General features: G+C 35.0%; 2 protein-coding genes across 3 annotated transcripts; one reads left to right on the top strand and one right to left on the bottom strand.

Moving 5' to 3' along the window:
* Positions 1 to 1,204: 1,204 nt before the first annotated feature.
* Positions 1,205 to 11,271, top strand: LOC112504646. The gene is made up of 14 exons (XM_025108600.1): positions 1,205 to 1,250; positions 1,331 to 1,468; positions 1,809 to 1,871; positions 2,561 to 2,625; positions 4,109 to 4,206; positions 4,396 to 4,447; positions 5,509 to 5,601; positions 5,925 to 6,035; positions 6,609 to 6,873; positions 7,217 to 7,680; positions 7,745 to 7,854; positions 9,587 to 9,645; positions 9,723 to 9,910; positions 11,083 to 11,271. The coding sequence occupies exons 1-14, from the start codon at positions 1,205 to 1,207 to the stop codon at positions 11,269 to 11,271; spliced, it is 1,941 nt and encodes a 646-aa protein (XP_024964368.1).
* Positions 11,272 to 13,167: 1,896 nt separating this feature from the next.
* Positions 13,168 to 17,406, bottom strand: LOC112508224 (triacylglycerol lipase SDP1). Of its 2 annotated transcripts, XM_025113014.1 has the most exons (4): positions 15,274 to 17,406; positions 14,308 to 14,451; positions 13,267 to 14,203; positions 13,168 to 13,208 (listed from the first exon to the last, which is right to left on the bottom strand). In XM_025113014.1, exons 1-3 carry the CDS (start codon positions 16,702 to 16,704, stop codon positions 13,301 to 13,303), a joined length of 2,478 nt encoding a protein of 825 aa, XP_024968782.1. In that variant the 5' UTR covers positions 16,705 to 17,406; the 3' UTR covers positions 13,168 to 13,208; positions 13,267 to 13,300. The 2 variants fall into 2 exon arrangements, with proteins under 2 accessions (XP_024968782.1, XP_024968783.1); XM_025113015.1 differs by lacking the exon at positions 13,168 to 13,208 and having other exon boundaries at positions 13,264 to 14,203.
* Positions 17,407 to 21,634: the final 4,228 nt, after the last annotated feature.

Below are 21,634 nucleotides of genomic sequence, written 5' to 3' on the forward strand. Positions count from 1 at the left end.
TTTATTCATTGATAAACTTTTGGTGATACAACGTGAGTGTATAACATTTCAATTATAATATTCTAAGAGGAGATATATCCTCGATTTTAGTCGATGGGATGAGAACTTATTCCCAAATGGAGATGGAGATGAGGATGAGAATTGCAATCTTCGACACTCCTCGATCCCGTTGCCATCTCTACCCCCTCATTACAYAAGAAGACAAGATGCAAACTGTCTAATTAATCCAAGAAAACTGAATAACTGTTTATGTTCAAAAGRAGAGGTTTATTAACGAGAACTACTCACATATGCTTCATAACCTATTGGTCCAACCACATCCCGATGCACCATACCACTGTCCCTATTCGTCATAATATCCCATCCAACGTTATCTATGCCGACCCATTATTTACAACTTCCTGTTACACCATAACAGGAGTTGCACCTCATACGCACATATCAAGTTTAATATAAGCTCATCAGTACTTTGTCATGTATATTTACTAGTACAAACAGATAGATCAGCTCCAAAATCCATCTTGAGAAGAAGGGTGAGGCGATTGGTCAATGTCAAAGTCAAGAGTGGTTAAATTCATGGACCACAAGGGTGGTGTCTCATTGGTTTAAGTTTGAGCTACAAAGGTCAAAAGTAACTAAATGTCTCAGGTTCAAATCCAATGAGAAATAAAAATCCCCTTGTGACCACAGAGCTTCAAATGCGGTGACTCTGGGCTATCCGTAAAGCAAGTGGTCACCCTAAAATTAGTCGGCTCGCATAACAGATTGAATATCCAGGTTAATAAAAAAAGTATTCATGGCTTTCACCGTATTTCTCTCTTTTTATGCATATATGATGATATAAYATAAATTATACTTTAAAACGAGGGTATTTTTTACTTCAATTATCAAACCTTTTTAACAGACATTTGACGGAAGGACCAAATCCATACAAAAATGCAAACCATAGTGACCAAAACCGTAATTGGTGCAAAAATACACACACACACACACACATATATATATATATACCAAATCCATACAAAAATGCAAACCATAGTGACCAAAACCGTAATTGGTGCAAAAATAGGGATGAAAAACGAAAAGATATGAAAACCGCATGGACTAGAACTGTAATTCACTCTAATTCTTTTTCCCGCTTATATTTTAGTTTTAGCGGCCCCGAAACCCCATTCATCTTCAACCTAACTCCAAAACGTCGTCAATGGCACGAAAGAAACCCTCATCATCTGCTTCACCGATCGCAATAGGTAAAGAAATTGAACATCTCATCTGCCACAAGAACCCTAGAATCAGCTGTAATTTTTTTTATGTATTTGTTTTGTCTCAGGGAACTGTCAGGTGGTTGTTGAAGCAAAGAACTTCAATGCTGAGTCTAATCAAAACAGTCTTCAGATATCTGTATCCGGCAAATCCAAAATCGTAATATCCGGTATTGATCTGATCAATGAAACGAAACCACCTAAATGTTAGCATTTTAGATTCCCGACACTTCTTTTCTAATTGATTTACATGCTTTAGAAAACGCAAAGAACAGAATATTATAGTTGGCGTGAAATCGGCAACAGTTTTTTTATCAGATGTGTTATCTTTTCCTGGATATTTTGAAACAAATGTGGTGTTCTTTTGTTATTCTCAACATCCGGGTGTTTGATTGTTTAGATATGAAATAAGATGGCAGGTTGCAACCATGTCGTTACATTAAAGTGGCTTTGGGATTTCTAAATAAAAGTCTGTTGTTTTGCTGCGATTGCCATGGCTCCATTTCTTCTCTTTTTTCCCTTCACTAAATCTATTGTTTGTAGCAGTTGTGGAGGATGCACTTGGAAAAGAACGTAACGATCTCCAACGTTCTAGTTTTGGAGAAAATGGTAATATTCATCAACTGATTTGTTTGTTACTGCATCATTATGCTAAAATTGCAATAAGCACTTCACTATCAATCAGACATGTAAAATGCACTTCAATAACAAAAAGTAAGGGGAATTTGTGGATGTAGATTAATCATGTCAATAATTAATTATATCAATAATCAAGACAATGCATAAAAGGTAATTTTAGCTTGACAACCAAATAAGGGAATTGTTGCGAATAATAGGACATCTCAAAATGTAGACGTTGTAACTTTACAGGAAGGAGAGAACCTGTTGCGAATATATATATATATATAGAGAGAGAGAGAGGGGTTGGTTATTATACAACCCTTGACATTTGAGCAACCAATACAACCCAATCTCAACCGTCCATTTCATTTGATTAATATGTGATTTCATAGAAGTTTTGATTGTTTTCTTAGAAGTTTTGATTGTTTTCTAATATAAAGTATTGATCATAATTAATGAACCATATTCATCTTCCATAAATATTTAAATCATAATAAATGAACTCTCATCATTTCCATAAATATCTCAATTTATTGGGTTGCATTGGTTGTACAAATGCGATGGGTTGTATTTGAAACAAACTATATATATATTGGTTTTGGGATTGTAAATAGTTTCTCGAATATCAGTGAGTGATTGTGAGATTACTCATTTAAAAACTTACTACTTATGATCAGGAAATTATTGCTTCGTGCTTGTTAACCCCAAGGATTCTGATGCCCAATCGAAGTCTCTCCTCCAAGTAACTCCTCATCTTTATCTCTCTCTACACACTCACACACACACACACATATATATATATATATATACATATACAGAGAGAGAGAGAGAGACTTCTTTTACAAACCTAGTAACTTATACAAACTTAGAAACCGGTTTTCATGTATAAAACAACATGGGTGAAAATGCATTTTTTAACTAGTGTTATTTCATTTGTGGAACGTCTTAAACGTTTCACATATGAAACAATACTATATATACCCTGCATTTTCACATGTGTTGTTTCTTATGTGAAAAAATACATGAAAACTGTTTTGTAAGTTTTTTCAATAAATTTGGTTTGTAAATGATTATGCATCTACGTATAACAGTTCTCTCTCGTTCTCTTATATGTATAGATGCTTTTGTAGCATATGTATTTGGTTGTCATTTGTAAGTCTTATGATAATTTGAATAGCGAAATAAGAAAAAAATGCTTTGATGATAGGAAAATATAGGTAGATATAAAYGAAAATGGTACCCATGGGATGTCATTTTTTTTTTGGCATGTTGACGATGCTCATAAGGTGCCCCATGCTGTAGCCTATCCCATAGAGGCCTCTCATCTACAAAAGCCTCTGCCACTACTTCTGTCATAAGTTGCAAGTGTACAGAACTATTCCTGTCCAATAGTTGGGGATTATGTAATTTACATCACGTSTAAAAGGGAGTAAGTAGATAAGTAGCAGTAGTGCTAGAGTAGAGGCTGAACCTAATGCCTGTGACAACTTTCTAATCAAAGTGAGAACACAATTTGTGCSCTCATGTAGCATTGAAACTAGTGTGTCGTAACTTAAAAGAAACAATGCTAAATCTTATCTACAAACTCTTTGGAACCTGTATAGTACTCAAAGAGCATCACGTAAAGAATGCTGAGAATATGCATTGGATGCTGGCATGCTGCTATAGTAGGTAGGTAACCACCAGAATCCATATGACACATTGACACCACAGAGATCTGTGACACATCTTTGYTGTGGTATACATGTTTGGCTCCATTTATTTTATAAGGATAATGGTGCCAATCAAATGCAATAGGTGTCATTCAAGCAACAATGTTAGGATCTCCTATGTAGGTGCTAACAGCCTAACACACAAGCTAATCATCGTTGTYATTCAATTAATTGGTATTTTACCGTATCCAATTTTTTTGTTCAACCCAGGTGCATGATAGCAGTACTGGTTCATTTCTCTGCTTTCCCATCCATTTCAATAAGATTAATAGATTAAAAAACCTGGCAAGCAACCATAAAAGTCAAAACAAAAATCCTAAAGAACTCCCGAGTCAAGGTGCAGCAAAGAAAGCCCAACCCAAAGATCAAAAGAGCATTAACTTTTTAAACTCAGCACTCAAAACAAATGTAAATTACAAATACAAGGCCTAGATGTGTGAGATGTATATTTTATTGGCATTTGTATATCCATCTCTAGGTGGTCATGTATGATTGATCAATCATGTTTTGTAGGAAATATTAAACTTATACGAGAAAGAACTACCTTCAATGAACTATGCTGCAAATACTGGAAAGAAGTCTACGTTTCTTGAACGATGTGTATCCAATGGGTACAGTTATTTGCTTCCTTGATATTTCTTTCTAAAGTTACTTGGTAATTTGKTTTATCCATTTCACAGCTTGATAATACTAGTGCCACCACTGCCATAATTCTTTTACATGGTTTATAGCACCACATATGTCAAATGATGATAACAAGAGTTATTTTACTGTCCATCAACCATTTGTCATTTGTGCAGGAAGTACTGCACGTTGGTTTTGAAATCCAATTCTGAGGAAGGTTCTGGAGAGGTAGGTTTGTTCTTTTGCTGGTACTTTCTCTGTACGTCTTATCTGCAAACCCATCATGTTTGTGGATTAAAGGCTGTTAACTTGCTCGSGGGAAAAAGATAAATAAGTCTACTGTTTAGCTATATAAGATATGAATCAAAACAATAATATGATACACTGCACAGATCTATTAACATAATTATTTAACCATAAAATGTGTTGTAAAATCGAAGGTAAAATATTTTAGCTCCTTTTGTGATGTTTGTGTGTACACACAGTTATTTATCTTGAAAAACCTGGTTGATTGCACATGTCATCTCTTCCAGTTACGAGGCRTACTGCACTTCTCCATTCCAAAACCTTGTTGATTTTAAAGCATTACATATTTTGGTGCCGATTTTTAGAGATATATTGTAACGACATTAAGGTGCTTTTTAGTCTTTACACTTTCTTCATAGATGACTAGCATGGAAGTAAATTCAAATTATGAATGTGAAAACATTTGAGTCACTTTTYATTGTTAAATAGAGTATGCAATGGTAAACATATTGCAACTTTGATATAAGAGGATTTTAAAAAGACTAACAACGTTTAATGAAGGCAATAAGCTTATTGAAAAAAGAAAGTGAAAATACAAAACCACAAGTGTAGATGACAATAGGATAACACAATTATACAATCATGTTTGATGTCAAATTGGGGCAATCAAATCCAAGCCGTTGAGATGAAACTCACAAACATAAAGATGGGTACTCTTTGCCCAAAAGATGATACTCCCCTTCTTATCATGGACTGCTGGTTTCATCGATKTCTATAATTCTTCTGCACTTGGAAACGCCATTAAACAGCAAAAACTGCACACTACTATGGTCTTGTAAGCTGAAAATAATTACACAAAAACCCTGATAGTAACAAGACAAACATAAAGTTTACTACAAAAAAAATATATAATCACTAGTATTTCAGATGCAACCTTTTCTGGTTTTCAGAAATTTAATTTGAATGGTCTGATTGAAAGGATTGATACAATGTTTGTTGCTTGYAGTCAACTATTTTTCTCTTATTTTTGTTCCCCTCTGCAGGTTGTGGCTGCAATAAGTTTTCAGATAATCCCTGCTGATACTCAATATGCTGAGGTTCCACTTGCTGCTGTCTGTTCAGTTTACCAACATAAGGTCTTCTACTCATTCGTACCTATTTCTATCCAAAGTAGATGCTTGAGTGCCTTTGCRAAACCATATGGTGCTCTTTTTCTTTTTTCCTTTCATACAGAATTAAATGTAAACTTGATAAATTTTATATGAGAAACTTTATCAATGAGTGTCTTGTTTTATTCGATCAATGTACTTATTTTGAAGAGAAGTAAGTCTCCATGTCAAAAGTGGTGCACTGCAGGATGTTCCTGTTGMTGTAATAACCATTGTCTTGCAAAATTAGCAAAACAGGAACAACAGAGGACAGCAGTTTCTCAGTATTAACATGCTTTAGAAACTTACAGGGCATTGGCCACCGCACATATTTGGAAATGAGGAAAAGACTGCAGGGTGTTGGTGTACATTCTATATTTTGCTGGGCTGATGAGGAATCTGAAGGATTTTGGCTCAAGCAGGTAACAAGCAAAACTAATGGTAGCTGGTTGTTGATTTTAACAGTTCTTCACAAACATCTAGTTCGGGAAGTTTTCTGACTTCTGTTCAAATCAAATGATAATCTGAGGGTTGTTTACCAAACGCTTACTCGAGKAAGCACTTACCAAGTGAGATTACCTTACTGGATAAATATRGCAAGGACCAAKAATCATACCCGGTAAGAGCTAASGCAAGGACCAAGAGTCTTACCTGGTAAGTGAGGGCGAYGACTCTTACCATGGTTAGTGCTTACCGGGTAAATTKTTGCATATGATACCGTTTTGRTGCACTAAAATCTTACCAGGTAAGTAAATGATATTGTTGAATTTTACYAGTAAGCGCTTACCCGGGTAAGCSTTTGGTAAACGACMCCTTAGTATCACTTTAGAATATTTACACAAGAAGACTTTTTCAATGGTAGCTGGTTAACAAATTATCTCTGTTGKTAGGTAATTTAGTATTTCTGTTGATAACCGATGCCTCGGTTTGTGTAATGAATCTGYCTTTTGTTATGTAGTCTGTAGATGCTTCTAATACTTTTGTGAAAATGGCAGAGCTTTGTACCGGTTGGTCAAGTAGACACCAAGGGTAGAGCTCGAAGGTTACCAATTAGGACAGATATAAGGAAAGCGCTATGCTTTCCTGGTGGTTCAACYCTCATGATTGCTCATCTTCACAAGGAATGTTCAGATATCTCTGCAGAGTCTTTACGGCTGTCTTCTGTATTTAAGCCTGTTCATAAGCCATTAACTGCCACTATGGTTCAGAGTCAATGTCCTGGAGCTGAAGAAGTGTTGAAAAATAACTACTTGACGGATGGTGAGTATGAAATCGAGCCAAAATGTGCCACTAATTTTTTATAACCACAAGCATRTGCTTACAATTATTGCACATAAAGTGATAGTACTATATAGACATGATCAGCCTTAACTCATAAGGTTCTCAGTTAGTGGTAAACAAATACGCAGAACAAGAGATCGATATTACAGTTAAGTTGAAGAACCAAATTTTCCTGAAGTRTTTTCTTTTATTTGAAACAAACTCATATTTAAGCACTCTAAATTTGCTATAGTTCTTTTCTTTCAGAATATCAATTATGCATTTCTATGACACATCATTTCCATTTCATTTRTCATTTTACACAGTTTTATTCTTATAGTAGGTTGCCAAGACCTTGTTTGTTTGGATAGTGAGGAATGCATTAATATGGGAAACAATGAAGATGAGATGAGAATTAGAAGCGATGGTGATGCTTGGCATTGTTCATGTTCTTCATCGGGTGCAAAGAAGAGGACTTGGGAAACGTCCCATACCTCACTGAAATCGAAAAAAGTGAAGGGAAGCCATCTGAAGGTTTGTCAATCAGACAGTGGCTGTGTTTCAAGAAGAAATAAAACTAGTGGATGTTGTATGGATGCAAGCCCTATGACCATTGCGAAGGATGAAGTGGCAGATTTCACACCTACACTTGGTGGGCCTTTAAGCCACATTCATGCTCTAGAATGCAGCCTAGGTGCTAGAACCACAAATAATCATGGCTGTGTGGAACTTCTTTCAGAAAGAAACTGCTATAAAATCATGCTGATGAACATTGCAGATGATGCTAAAAAGTCAAATCTGACAAAGGTATTCTAGTTTAATGCTTTAGTTTGCTCTTCATTGCTTGTTTTAATGTTCATGTCAATGGCAGATAATCGAGGACCTTGGTGGCTCTGTTACATCTGACGGAAGAGGAAGCACACATGTTATCACTGGAAAAGTGAGAAAGACGCTGAATTTCTGTACAGCTCTCTGTTCAGGGTGAGTTCCACTTAATTTTGAGATAGAATATTACTCTTTCATAAACCATATTTTACCATCACAAGTTATCAAGAAACACGTACATGGTATCTTGATCCACTATATGTGTGCTCTCATTAGCTATTTGGATCTACTTTATTGGAATRTTTTAGTTTTGAGCTATAAAAAGGTATTGGCAGATGATAGTATTAAGAGATTGATATGGATGACTTTTTGGCAAGCTTGAGTATAGAAACCTTTCCCACAAGATTCAGACAAACAAGGTCTACATGTACAGAAACCCTTGTTGATTTTGAATTGGAAGAGATTAGGTGTATAAGTATATAACGCCCAAGGCTTCAAGCTGTTGCATAGAAATCCAATACATTTAGGCACAAAGTAGTGGGAGCCAATCAGCCAAAGCAACCTAATGGCAAAGGACAGTAATTCTAAGCCTAACAACATTAATACTTCTCAGTCAATATGGTAATTTCATGTAAACACTCTCCACCAAGTTCAATAATAGACTCACAAGCAAATCTAGGTAGACATCTAAAAATACAATGGTCTGACAAAGGTCTGGAGGTATTGGAACCCAACAAATTCAACCAATGGTGGCAATGTAATATAAAAGAAGTCTGAAGCTAAGGCCACGTGACCACCATTTTGTCAATTGTGAGAGGTGGAGGTATCCCTCTGATATGGTCCAAAAGCCTTCACTTTATAGGATAGGAGATCATAGTATGTGTGTGTGTGTGTATATATATATATATATATATGAAGTATCGTGTGAGAATAAGAGTTAAAGTGAGAAGCGTAAGAACTAAGAAGTGATCTGGATCCTTGAGCACTTTTGATCTCGCACCCACCCATGAATTGCACTTATCACGGGAATTGATTCAATGCATCTTGCCGCACCGCATTAGTGTTGATCCTCAATTATGATTCATCCAAGGTTGAAGATCTTTTCTTATCCTTCTCATCATAACTTCCATTCTCACCGGAACCCAACCTATATATATATATATAGGTAAGAAGTTTTGGAGCCAAAACAAACCATCATAGTAAAGTAATTTTGTCTGATACAACTAGTTAGAGACTTAGAGGCTTAGAGCCTAATCTTAATGTAATTCTACTTCCTAAAGAATACAAATGGTACATTTCAAAGTAGAGAACAAGTGAAACGAATGTGGTCTTTTGAAGTATTCGTTGGGATTTCGATTTATATGACTGTGAAAGGATTAGGATGACATCATGTTACCGTCGGTCTTACAAAYGGTAAGTAAGAAAGCAAAAAGGTTTTCACGTTCTTTCTGTTTCTTGAATCAAGCGGTAGTGGGTTCAAGACTGGAACATTTTACATGGTATGTGTTTCTTTGTAATTGGTTTTCCCTAAAAAAATAAACACTAAAATATTTTTTCAAGACTAACTTAACAATTTGTTGGATGACGGAGTTAGTGTGCTCTACAGTTATTTCATCATAGAAAGTAGAGTTGCTTATACATATAATATAGTGCAACTACTAGAGTTTTGATATGAAAGATGCATAGAGGAGCAAGAAGCACTTACGTTATAACCATTCTACTTGTTTGAGACAATTSTGTCCATCCTCAATTTATTCATGTGGTCTTCTCGTGGGTGCCTSAACTGTCTTCACTATCATAGTTCATCGCCCCCATCTTCATGTTGAAATATACTTTCTTATTGTCTACCTTACATGCCATTTAATTTGGAAGTCTAATCTGTGTACAGAGCCTGGGTTATATCACCTGGTTGGCTGAAAGAAAGCTTCAGAGAAGGCAGATTCGTGGGTGAGTAATGAGGCTTTTATTACYTGTATCATTTGATGCTTTCTTAAATGTTTATTAGTTACCAACATCTTTTACAGATGAAACGCCTTTCATTGTGAAAGATCTCGAGTATGAGTTGAAGTACAGGACTGAGTTAAAAGGTACAGTACTTAGAGCAAGAGCAAGTCCTGGTGCTTTGCTTAAAGGTTTTGAAGTATGCCTTGCTGCTCATGTGCAGCCTCCTATCAGTACYCTGTCTGCAATTGTGAGGTCTGCAGGTGGAAATGTAAGTCATCTAGTTCTCTTCTCATAAATGGTTTCTTCAGCAAATGAGAAATGAGAAAATTTAATGCTCTAATAGTAAAAATTGCAATGCTTTACTTGACATAATTAATAGAGGTGCTTGATTATTTGTTACAGTTCTTTAGTAGCAAAATCTTGTATACCCAAAACAAGACCATTAATTTGGATCGATAATAATGGGCAAATAGGTCATTTATGCTTGAAAAATTGCTAAAAAATGCAACATTGCAGCTGACATGGGATGTAAAAAAAGCAGCCTAAGTCATGAAACCTGACTTTGTTGAATTTATGTTCAAGATCTTTAGTTTTTTGTACATATTCATGGGGTTAAGCACTATTGCTTCTAGAAACATTCATGAGACACCATGCCACTCTGTACTTTATGAACCATAAGGTTAGGTGGTATCAACTTTTTTGAGGGGAACACTCATTAATCAGAAGGCCTAAATCTTGCTCGAGACATGCGGAGGGGGGGGGGTGTTTTTCATGGGTTATTTAGGAAGCTAACTTTTTGACAGATTTTTTTAAATGCACGACCACATGATAGAWTTAAGAATGCATCTGTCTAACAGAAGAACGTCTCTTCCATACATAAGAATGTCTCAAACTCTGTCAAAAGGTCATGCATTTAAAAAAAATGTCAGAAGGTTGTTATTCTCCTAAATATCTGTTTTCTTCATGGACACGTGGACTAGTTGGTCAAAAGGTCAAACACTCACCAAAAGATGTACCCATGTTCATGGGTATCTTGAGACATGCTTATTGAACTACTAGAATCCATCAACCTTCACTTTCAACTGTGTCAAGTTGTAGTCACTCCCAGCTATAGGCTTAGGCAACACTGGCTAGATTATGCATTTTCAGCTTAATTTTATTTCAAAGAAATCTATAGGCATTCAATACCATAGCAGTTTCAGTGGTTCTTCTACAAAACCGTCTTAAGTTCTTTTTTTTTGGGTATCCAAGCTAGCTTACGCCCACCGACTAATCCCTGGGGATCACGAATGGCCTGGAGTCATCACATGTGAACCTCCATGGCCACAAGGGCTTTGGTAGCGCCTATATTCGAACCCGGGGTTGCCTTAACTAATTCACCACAACCCAAGTTGTTAAAACTCTCTTTYAAGTTGTGTTTGACCTTTTCTATAAATTCAGGTTATTCGCAATCTAGAGAAAGTGAAGGATTCATCAAAAACCATATTTGTGGCAAGTGAAGAGAGTATGGATGAAGCATTGTCAGCTGTAAAGAAAGGCATACCAACATTCAGTAATGAATGGTTCATGAACTGTGTCATGAAACAAGACCTGGACTTGGAGGCTCCTCAATTTGCTGAGTCCCTCTAACTGCCTTCATATTCATTATGCATTTATGCTCAAAAGTCTAAAAACATGAATGCATAATGTAAATTGTGTACAGATTTCCAATCTTTTTGTTACAAGTTCCCAAAATCAAGTTMTGACCATGAATGTGTAAAAACTTTTGTTTGTTTTTCTGGGTTTTTTGGTTCTTGAATTTGGTATTTTGCTTTTGTTTTTTAAATTTTGGAAAACAATATGGCAAGAAGATAATATTTTTTAATTATTAGGTAGGAAAGTTAGGGGTCTTTTACCAAACACTTACCCGGTAAGCGTTTATAGGTAAAATTTGACACTATTATTTATTTATCGGGTAAGATTTTACTCTATCAAAACGGTATCATATGCAATAATTTGCCTGGTAAACACTCACCATGGTAAGACCCTCATTTACTGAGTAACATTCTTGGTTTTTGTCTCGCTCTTACTGGATAAGAATCTTGCTCCTTACCATATTCATCCGGTAAGATAATGTGATTTTGACAAATGCTTACCAGGATAAGTATTTGGTAAACAACTTCTTAATGTCTTTTCAATAAAAAATAAATAAGCTAAATCTTGCAAGTATGGTTTATTGGTACTGTAAATGCAATGTAATTGACTGTAAATCAAGTAAATACTTAAATTCAAATTGAAACCCTTTTTAGTTTGAAAATAAAAAATTGTTTGTGTATACTTTTATAACAACTAAAAGAGTATTTGCATAATATAACGAGATATATCTCGGTTTTAATGTTTTTTATTTGTCTCAGTCGATGTTATAATACGGTTTTATGTGGTTTTGAAAAAACGATAATGTTTTTATTTTTGAATGAAATATAAATATGAATATATCATAAAAAGTTGAAAAAATATATTGATATTACTACTAAACTAACTATTTAAGATCTCTCATTTTTTTAGTGTATTTCTTTATCTTATCATTTATTTTTGGTTTAATAATATAATTTTTAATTAAGTATTTTGTTAGAATTTAATTATTATCTTAATTATATTTTAGATTTTTTATATTTAAAATAAGATGTTTATCTTTTATTTAATTATATTTATCTGCAGTTAGTCACGTGAATTCAAACACAAAGCTTTAATAAGTTGTATTTATACACAATTTATTTGTAATCTTGAATTTTTAGTAATATGGATCAATAAATAGTACTTCACATATTTAAAATGGTTTTTAAAAGTTTTTATTAAATACTTTATGATATAGTATGAATAAATTGTTGTTTAAAAGCAGAACTGCAAACTTTTTGTATACTTAAGTACTTAAATGAATATTTCTTTTGATCTAAATGATAAAACTTCACAATATTTTTACTAATAATTATAATCCAAATTTAAATATTATCAATCATCTTGAAATGTTAAATGTTTTGYGGGTTTTCTTGTATTTTAAATGTATTTATGAGACGCTTATTTGCAAAACGGTTATCAGAATCTGGACTTTTATTTATCAACCTGGATATCCAACTCGTTATGCGAGCCGATTAATCCCAGAGCGACTACCTGCTTTGCAGATAGCCCGGAGTCACCGCATTTGAACCTCCGTAGCCACAAGAGAATTTTTATTCCTCCTTAGATTTGAACCTGAAACCTCCTGATATTTTTGACATTTGGAGCCAAGCTTTAAAATGAGGACTTTAAATCAATAAGAATTAAAATAATTTTTCCATGATTTTAAACTTTAATATCTTAACTGTAAACGGTAAAAAATCAATATTCTTGAAGAAATTACCAGTGATTTGAACCAGACCTAAATGATCTCTAGTCAATATTTTTTAGTTATACGGTGAGATATTTAGAATATGTATCATGAGCCCATCAGCTAAATATCTTATCTGGGTCAGCTTATGCGTACCACGAACAATCTCATAGGACCCAAATAATAACGGTCAGAAGACTCGAACCGAAGAACTATTGAAAACCTGAATAGCATAACCAATGATAATATTACAAGGGTTAATGATCCTCCGTATTGGAAACCTGAATAGCATAACCAATGATAATATTACAAGGGTTAATGATCCTCCGTACATCTATAATCACCATCGACATCGTCTATAGGTCTCGTATGATCCCTCGGGTCACAATGGTCATCGTTGCAGATATTGGTCTCACCATCATCAGAAGCCGAGCTAGCATCCGTCTCCTTCTCCGGGCAATCGAGTTGCACACACTCGGCAACCAAGTCCGAACGTGAGTTGTTATTTTCTGAATCATGGCTCCGGTTTGATGGGGTCAAGTCTCCCTTCTTCACAACATTGAACACAATGCCATTATGGATCATCTCTGGCTGCAAAAGATCACCTTCAGCAACCATGATGCTTGTATGACCTCTGTTGTTCATGTCCCTTTGATCGGATTCTAAATCCGAGCTTCTGTCTGGGGATATTACCCTTGAGTTTGGCGTTGCCTTGTTCGGTTTGTAATCGAAATCCAAGTTTTGAACGAAATCGACAAATTTATCAGCCGAAGTTGTCCTCATCAAAGGYCCACCAGATCTTGTCCAAGAATTTAACTCGGCGGTCTCAGACTCGCTGTCACTTCCGTCGTGTGTGTGGTGGTTTAGCCGCCAGTTCCRTGCACCAAGTCCATGGTGGAGAGGGGAAGGAACGTCTGCAAGGTCTTCTAGGGACCCRGTTGAGTTCTCCCGAGCCATGCAGTTCCAAGAGGGGATTCGTTTGGACGCATTAAACCGAGACATGTTGGCTAAGCCATGAGTGGCAGTAGCCGAAGCTGCTCTTTCTGCGCTCCGTTTCAGTCTACGCATGTGGTTAAGAATCGCAACACACTCATCAAGAACAAGCTCGATCCCGCAATTGGCTTTAATGGCTGAAAGCTTCTCCCAAGTGCATTTCCTGCCTTGATTTGCAGCTTTTTGAAGCTCCACGTGAGATGGATTCTGTATGATCTTCAAGTACTGTACGACACAAGAATTTTTTTGAAAACTTGTGGACCAAAATCAAATTTCATCGGGTATCTTGTAACAATGGTTAATGAGCAAATAGACCATACAACACGCACCTGAGCTAAGGTAGCAGGCATAACAATGGTGACATCCCCCTCCCAATCTTGAGCAAATAGCTTTGCAAGTCCTCCTAATGGGAAACCAAGTTCCAAGACCTGGTTGCATCTGTATTTCACCTCCATCTCGACTAGATGAGCAAGCTGCAAAGGTCGATCGCTAAAATGTCAAAAGTGTAGATATCTACTAAAAGCTGAAACAAACACAGATGACAAATTAATGACATAGGCATAACTCCATAAATCCAATCTAGCTTGGCTGATGACCAACATCTGGAGCCTTCCTTGAACCAATAATAGATCTTGAGGGTGTCGTTGGTACGCGAGACAAGACAAGCCAGGACAAAATAGAACAAAAATGCAAAGATAGGTGGAACAAAAAGAGGGAGATRAGAGAAGATTGGTAAATTACTAAAGTACCCATGTCAAATTACAATCCTAAAACCTTTTACAATTCTTTCACCTCCTTACTTCACTCTCACTTGTCCAGTCATGTCCAGTCGCATATGCCCACCAAACTCACCCTGACTTTATTGTAACCGCTTAAAACTTCTAGATACRCAATATCGTTTCTTTTTCACTGTAAAGGTCTTTATCAAGTAATAATTGGTAACATCATGAACAGTTTGGTTTTTACTGACATCCATCACTAAGTTATCAACATTTGGCAAACAAAAACAAAGATCAAGTTCAATATAACTACATTACAATCTATGCATGTAATGCCATGTCATACGTAAGACTATTCTAAACATGTGATATACTTCAGAAAGAATTAATGCTATACATTGGTTAAATACCACTCAGATCGATATGATCATTCATTTGCCATGTCAAACTTTCTCTATGTTCATCTATTTATATATTTGTTTAGAGTTGATTGAATCATATGCTGCTTGTGTATGTCACTAACCTAGCTATCAATTACTATATTATTAGAAAATGAGTGAACTTAATGAAGCATACCTTTGCAGCAAAGTTGCCTCCAAAGGCTCTCACAAATTCTTTCAGCCTGAGTAGGGGGGAAATATGAGGATTTGCTTGACTCACAATAAAATGATTTACATTGAAAAGCTCTTTCAGTTGGATCATGGGCAGATCTATCTCCAAGCTACCATCCCTCCAGCGGCGTGTAGAAGTGACATTAGCCTCTTCAGGGTCCCAATGGAACGGTGGGTGATAAGGTACAATTTCTCCACTTCTATCCTTTGCCATAAGCTCCTGAGCTTCAAAAAGTCCTGGGAAAGCACAAGAGGCAGTAACTGCACTCCATATAACTACATGRGGTGAAGTTAAGTAATTGAGACATCTTGGAGGTTCATGCTTCCTTGGAGAGCATACCGTTATCCCAAGAACTCGACCAGTCATGTCATAAGCTTCTTGGAATGTAAGATTATTTGTCAAGTTCCTTAATATCACCTGCAATCGTCTGATGTCATGMACTGCTCCTAGCGTTGTAACCCTCTTGAAAATATTGAAAACTCCACCCATTTGATCAAAGAACTGCAAAGAATGCAATGAATCCTCAAAGAAACTCTGAAGCTCTGGCCAGGATCTAGTGGCGACAACAGCACACATTACGGATCCAACACTAGAACCAGCAATTATTCGGGGAAGAAGCTTATGTTCTACTAATGTTTTCACCACACCAACATGGAAAGCGCCAAGAGAAGCACCTCCACTTAGAAGCAAAGCTGTCCTTCCAAAAGCATGGCGGGTTTCATGCATAAAGGCAAGCTTCTCCTCCAAGAGAAGTTCCTCATAATCAGAATCACAAACCATTCTCAACTGGGTCGAGACCTCATCGATGTATTCTTTTATGAGCTTTGGCACCTGATGTCTACCCTTATGAAGCTCAGGGTTGCACATGTTACCAAGATTTCTAACAAGATCAGCTCGCATACAAAATATAATATCTCTTAAACAACCCWCTTGACGACGGTGCCTGAGTTCTTGAAGCTTGTTCCTCACAAGTTCTTCATCATAAAGATTGCACTCGTTCGTCTTAGGAGTTTCTTTATCCAACATCTTAGCAGCATGGGCCCATTCCTCATATGTTACTGCAGCTCTCATCATATTCTTCCAGAATTYCCTCCTATACGCCATCTCAGCCCTCATTTTCACATTAGTGCACCGTTTAAGCAAAAATGCCATTAATGTCACCAATACTAGTATCCCTTGAGGGTTGCGTGGATGTAACCACGAAACCACAGGCGAAATTGAGTTTGAAACATATGTCCTAATGCTATGAAAGTAATAAAGCAAAAGATGAGCAATCTGATGCCTCAAGCGTGACATTGATTTGCAGAATAGAACTTTGAAGGCAATGGTCCGGCCAAGGATCGTTGAGGGTCCGATTGTGAACGCATCAACATTGGCCTCATTACTTATATCCATTCTGTAACTACAATATATTATCCTAATATGTGTTCTACTAATACCCCAATTAACCCAAATTCCAAATCAGTCCTAAATCACACTTGTTACAATTGATATAATTGACACCAAATGCACATCAGTGAATCCAGAATTACTGACCTATACCAATCGGGATTTCCTATAATTTCAGCTCGAGGGAGGAAATAGTTCCCAGATCGTCAGAAAAATGCAACCATAATCCACAACATTCAAATYGCAAAAACCTAAAACACTGAAGAATTGCTGAAATTTACTGAAATCAAAACGGACTTTCTAATCAGCTTTCAATACTCCTATGAGAAAAAGAAAAACTCAAAATTCAAATTGAAAAAGAAGTTGAAAATCGTCAAACAGAATACACCACAGTAGCTGGTAAGATCCCAGAGGTGGTAGAACTGGATCAAACTATGGGGGTATAAAAGGTTTCGTAAAAAGATGATAGGATGATCATTGATCAAGATAAGAGTACCGTGGCGGCTACGATGAGGTGCAACGTGTCTTCAGCTCATTCAATTATGTATTCATATTATACAATTGCGATATTGGCAAGATGATTGCAGACAGACAATACGTGAATTGTGGATAAGAGGAAGGAATGCATCATCATGACAGTAGCATCAGATAACGAACGAATMACAAAAAACAGCGGGTTTTGGAATTTGTGGCTGTGGAGACTGAAATTAGGGTTTTCGCGGATTTCTCTTTCTCTCTGATGGATTTGGGGGAAGCTGTGTACTCGGCGGCTTGATTCTTATCCGTTTTAAGATAACTGCCATAATTTCAGTATGTTCCCTTGTACTTCTGTTGATTACTCTATTTACCCTTGTACTTTTTTARAATATATAATTTATATACAACAAATAGAACAAAWAAACTCATACACCCTCCTCACCTTTGATGAGATTTGAACCYTTTRCYTCATACAAGACCAAAGACTCACATACCGCTAGGCTAAAKACTATTTGGTTACTTTAGACAACTAAATTGTGTTGAATTATATTTATTGGAACAAAAAAAAATTATAAATTATATATTCAACTTTTATATAATCATTAGGTGGAGGTTTAAACGAKAAGACCWCCATTTTACRAGAAYACTTTTATCACATATGATRATACGCGTGAGGTGACCCTGTGATGTGCRGACGACGTGTTCTACGACTTAGCTCSCGCCAAAGGTTGTCTGCGTCTATAATTTAGCATCACATGTGATGGACTTGATGGATTATAGTATCATATYYACAACACTCTTATCACATGTGATAATACATGTAAGGGGGCTTAGTGGTGTACGRGCAACTTGGCTCGCAACCAAGATCGCATMAAAAATCGCTCGCTTCTCTTAGTATCACATRTGATTGTCTATAGTAAAATGGTGTTCTTGCGTTCYTCTAAAACGAATGTGTTCTCGTTTGAGCCCTTCCTTATTTATTACATCATTTATATATGAAATACAATAAATTTTATGAACACATTATAACAAAATTAGGTTTATAGGACACCAAAATGTTTAATTGTTGTACTAGAGTGTTTTATAGGACATAGATTTATAGAATCAAAAAATAGAACGTYCTGATTTAAAAGTGTTACAATAAATTTATAAGACGMTTTTGGRTGTCGTAATAAGTTTTTTAATACCTTTTTAAAATAAAGTRTCGTATTAGTTATTTTATAAAACACTATTTGAAAWGTGTTATATAAACACAAATATCCTATAAAAAGATGAGTTTATATAACAATTCTCAAAATTGTCCCATAAAATAGTTAATACGACACTTTATTTTAAAAAGAACGTGAAAACTTGTTACGACGCCAAAAACTTATTGTAACACTTTTARATATRACGATTWATTGTTTGCTCCTATTATGAAACTTAAGCTCTTTAGACGTCCTATAAACTCATTATGTTGTAATGACATGTGAATCCGTTTTAAAGGCTGTTTGGTTGGTTTTCCATTAAGTCTAGTATGGATAAACATAAAACTATCTGTGTGGATTAAGTTGTATGGATTGAGAAGATTTTTATTTGGGATGATTTTTTCATTCATGGAACGAGCGTGATCCTTAATTGGGAAAAATATGATTGGAAATTTTTTGACTTTYTGTATAAAGCTCTCTTAGAATCTTACTGAATAAGTCACTTTCTGTCATTAAGCCATTACCAAAYAATCATGTATATATATAGTTGACCGTATAAGTTGCAAGTCTTGTTAAACTGCTAATAAACAAGAYATTAAACTAATACCAATAACGTATTTTTCTTTAAAACAATCATCGTTAATTGTTGCATATTATTTAACGGGCTGATGTCTCCATCAGATTGACATGCCCATACCATGAAATTTGTTTTGAAAACGACAATGTTTTAATGAARATGTTACATCTTGAAACCTATTTTAAGCACACAAATACTTTATTAATGTTAAAACGGTATTCGTGTAATGTATCAAGACATATATTGATTTCAGTGTTTTGTTTTATTCTTTTTTTTATGTCAATATATTACAGTTTTATGTGGTTCTAAAAAAAATAATGTTTTTATTTTTGAATAAAATGTAAATTTGAAAATATCATAAAATTTTGAAAAATGTATATATATCGATATAAGTATCAAATTAACTTTTTGTTTTTGGTTTAATTTCTTTAATTTAATTTTTTTATTATAATTTAATTTAAGTTTAGTAATAAAGTAATTTAAATTAGGTTTAATAATATAATTTTTATAAAGATAATAACTAAATATTCTTTTAGAACTCAATAATTATCCTAATTATATTTTAGATTTTTTATATTTAAAATGAGATGTTTATCCAGCATTTGATTATACTAGAAGAGTACTCGTGCAATGCATTAATTAATAATATTTCGTGCATAAAAAATAATTTTTAAGAGTTCTTATCAAATGTTTTATAATATAGTATAGATTTATCTGCAGTTAGTTACACGAGTTTAAATATGGAGCTTTAGTAAGTTGTACTTCTGCATAATTTACTTGTAATCTTGAATTTTAAATAATATACATCCATAAACAGTACTTCGTGAATAAAAAATGATTTTTAAGAGTTTTTTTTTAATCAAATGCTTTATAATATAGTATAAATATATTGGCCTAGCAATACTTTATAACTAAGTAACTTTAGAGGTCAATAGTTTAAATCTCGTTAAAGATAACAATTGTCTATGAGTTAATTAATTTGCCGTATATAAATTATATAGTTCAAAAAAGGATTTTCGCTAGTCCTTTATTCTCCAACACGAAATACACACACATACGATGGACCTTCTTTTCATCACCTGTCATGGCTAAGAGATCTGGAGCGTTCAGGTTCTCCGGTTCGACCCCAATCTAAAGAAGACAACATCATCATGTCACAAGCACTTCAATCATATAAATTCACAAGCAAACAATCGAGCTTAACTACTAAKGGGCAGTTTACCAAACGCTTACTYGGATAAGCGCTTACCAAGTCACAAATTACCTTACCGGATGAATATGACAAGGACCAAAAATCTTACCCGGTAAGAGCGAGAGAAGGAACAAAAGTCTTATCTGGTAAATRAAAACGACGACTCTTACCATGGTAAGAACTTATCGGGTAGATTATTGCATACTGGGGGTGAGCACAGACGGGTACCCGCCCTTTTTGACAGGAACCGGAACCGGCGGTTCTTGAGATATTGGAACCGGAACCGGTTAGAACGGTTCTTGAATTTTTGGAACCGGAACTGGAACCGCCGGGAACCGGTTCCAGTTCCGGGTACCTGCTTTCTAAAATATTAAAATTTTGTTATTTAGAAATAAAACATAAAACATTGTCAAAACACTAAATAAATAAACAAAAATACAAATTATACAGAATAATGGTTACAAATATTGTTTAACGATTACAAACCATAATAGACTAATAGAAAATGTTCAAAGTTTAACGATTACATACTATAATGGTAAATGTTCAAAGTTTAACGATTAAATACTATAATGGTAAATGTTCAAAGTTTAACGATTACATACTATGAATCCAATTGAACACACAACTTGAAAAAATATGAATACTTTTATATGAAGAATTTAGATGAAGAATGAAGATGACGGCGTRCTTTCAAGATGTGAACCTAATATAAATTTKGTATTAAAAAATAATAATTATTATTTTATTGAAAAATACCGGGTACCTGTCGGTTCCGGTTCARGATRCCCGGTCTCGGAACCGGTCCCGGCGGGTAACGGTTTCCTAAAAATTRAGAACCAGAACTATTCTCAATCGGTTCCATATTTTAGGAACCGGAACCACTCATATCGGTTCCAGTTCCGGAACCRRCGGTTCCGGTCCCGCAACCGGGTACCCGGTTTCGCTGCTCACCCCTATTGCATACGGTGTTGTTTTCGTAGAGTAAAATCTTACACAGTAAAAAAGTAATAGTGTTGAATTTTATGAGTAAACACTTATCAGATAAATCTTTGATAAATGGCCCTTAAARACAGACTCTACAATAAAAATAAAAGGAAGAACCATCGTTGTTTCAAGTCCCATTCTAGTTGAAATATTTGGTGTTCGAGTGTTATGACAATAAATGATAAGAGCATACAATAATATATATATATATATATATATATATACATATAATTGTCACTGTTGCGAGTCACCATTTTAATCCCGATGTTCATTTCGATTCCATAGATGTAACATAGAGATATAATGATATAAAATTGACCATTTTAGTCACGATAYAAAATTGACTTTGGATTAAAGATATAAAGTTCTAGAAGTCACAAGGACYAGTAATTGACCAAAAGAATTAAATACAAATTCTAGAAATCATGTTTTCTAGAATCTTCGTATATTTCGTTGGTGTTTCTTGACTTATATTCATTTTCCATGTACACATTATTTAATTACTAAAACAATACT

Source organism: Cynara cardunculus (assembly GCF_001531365.2).
Source record: "Cynara cardunculus var. scolymus isolate 2C chromosome LG 2, CcrdV1, whole genome shotgun sequence".
NCBI classification, from domain to species: Eukaryota; Viridiplantae; Streptophyta; class Magnoliopsida; order Asterales; family Asteraceae; genus Cynara; species Cynara cardunculus.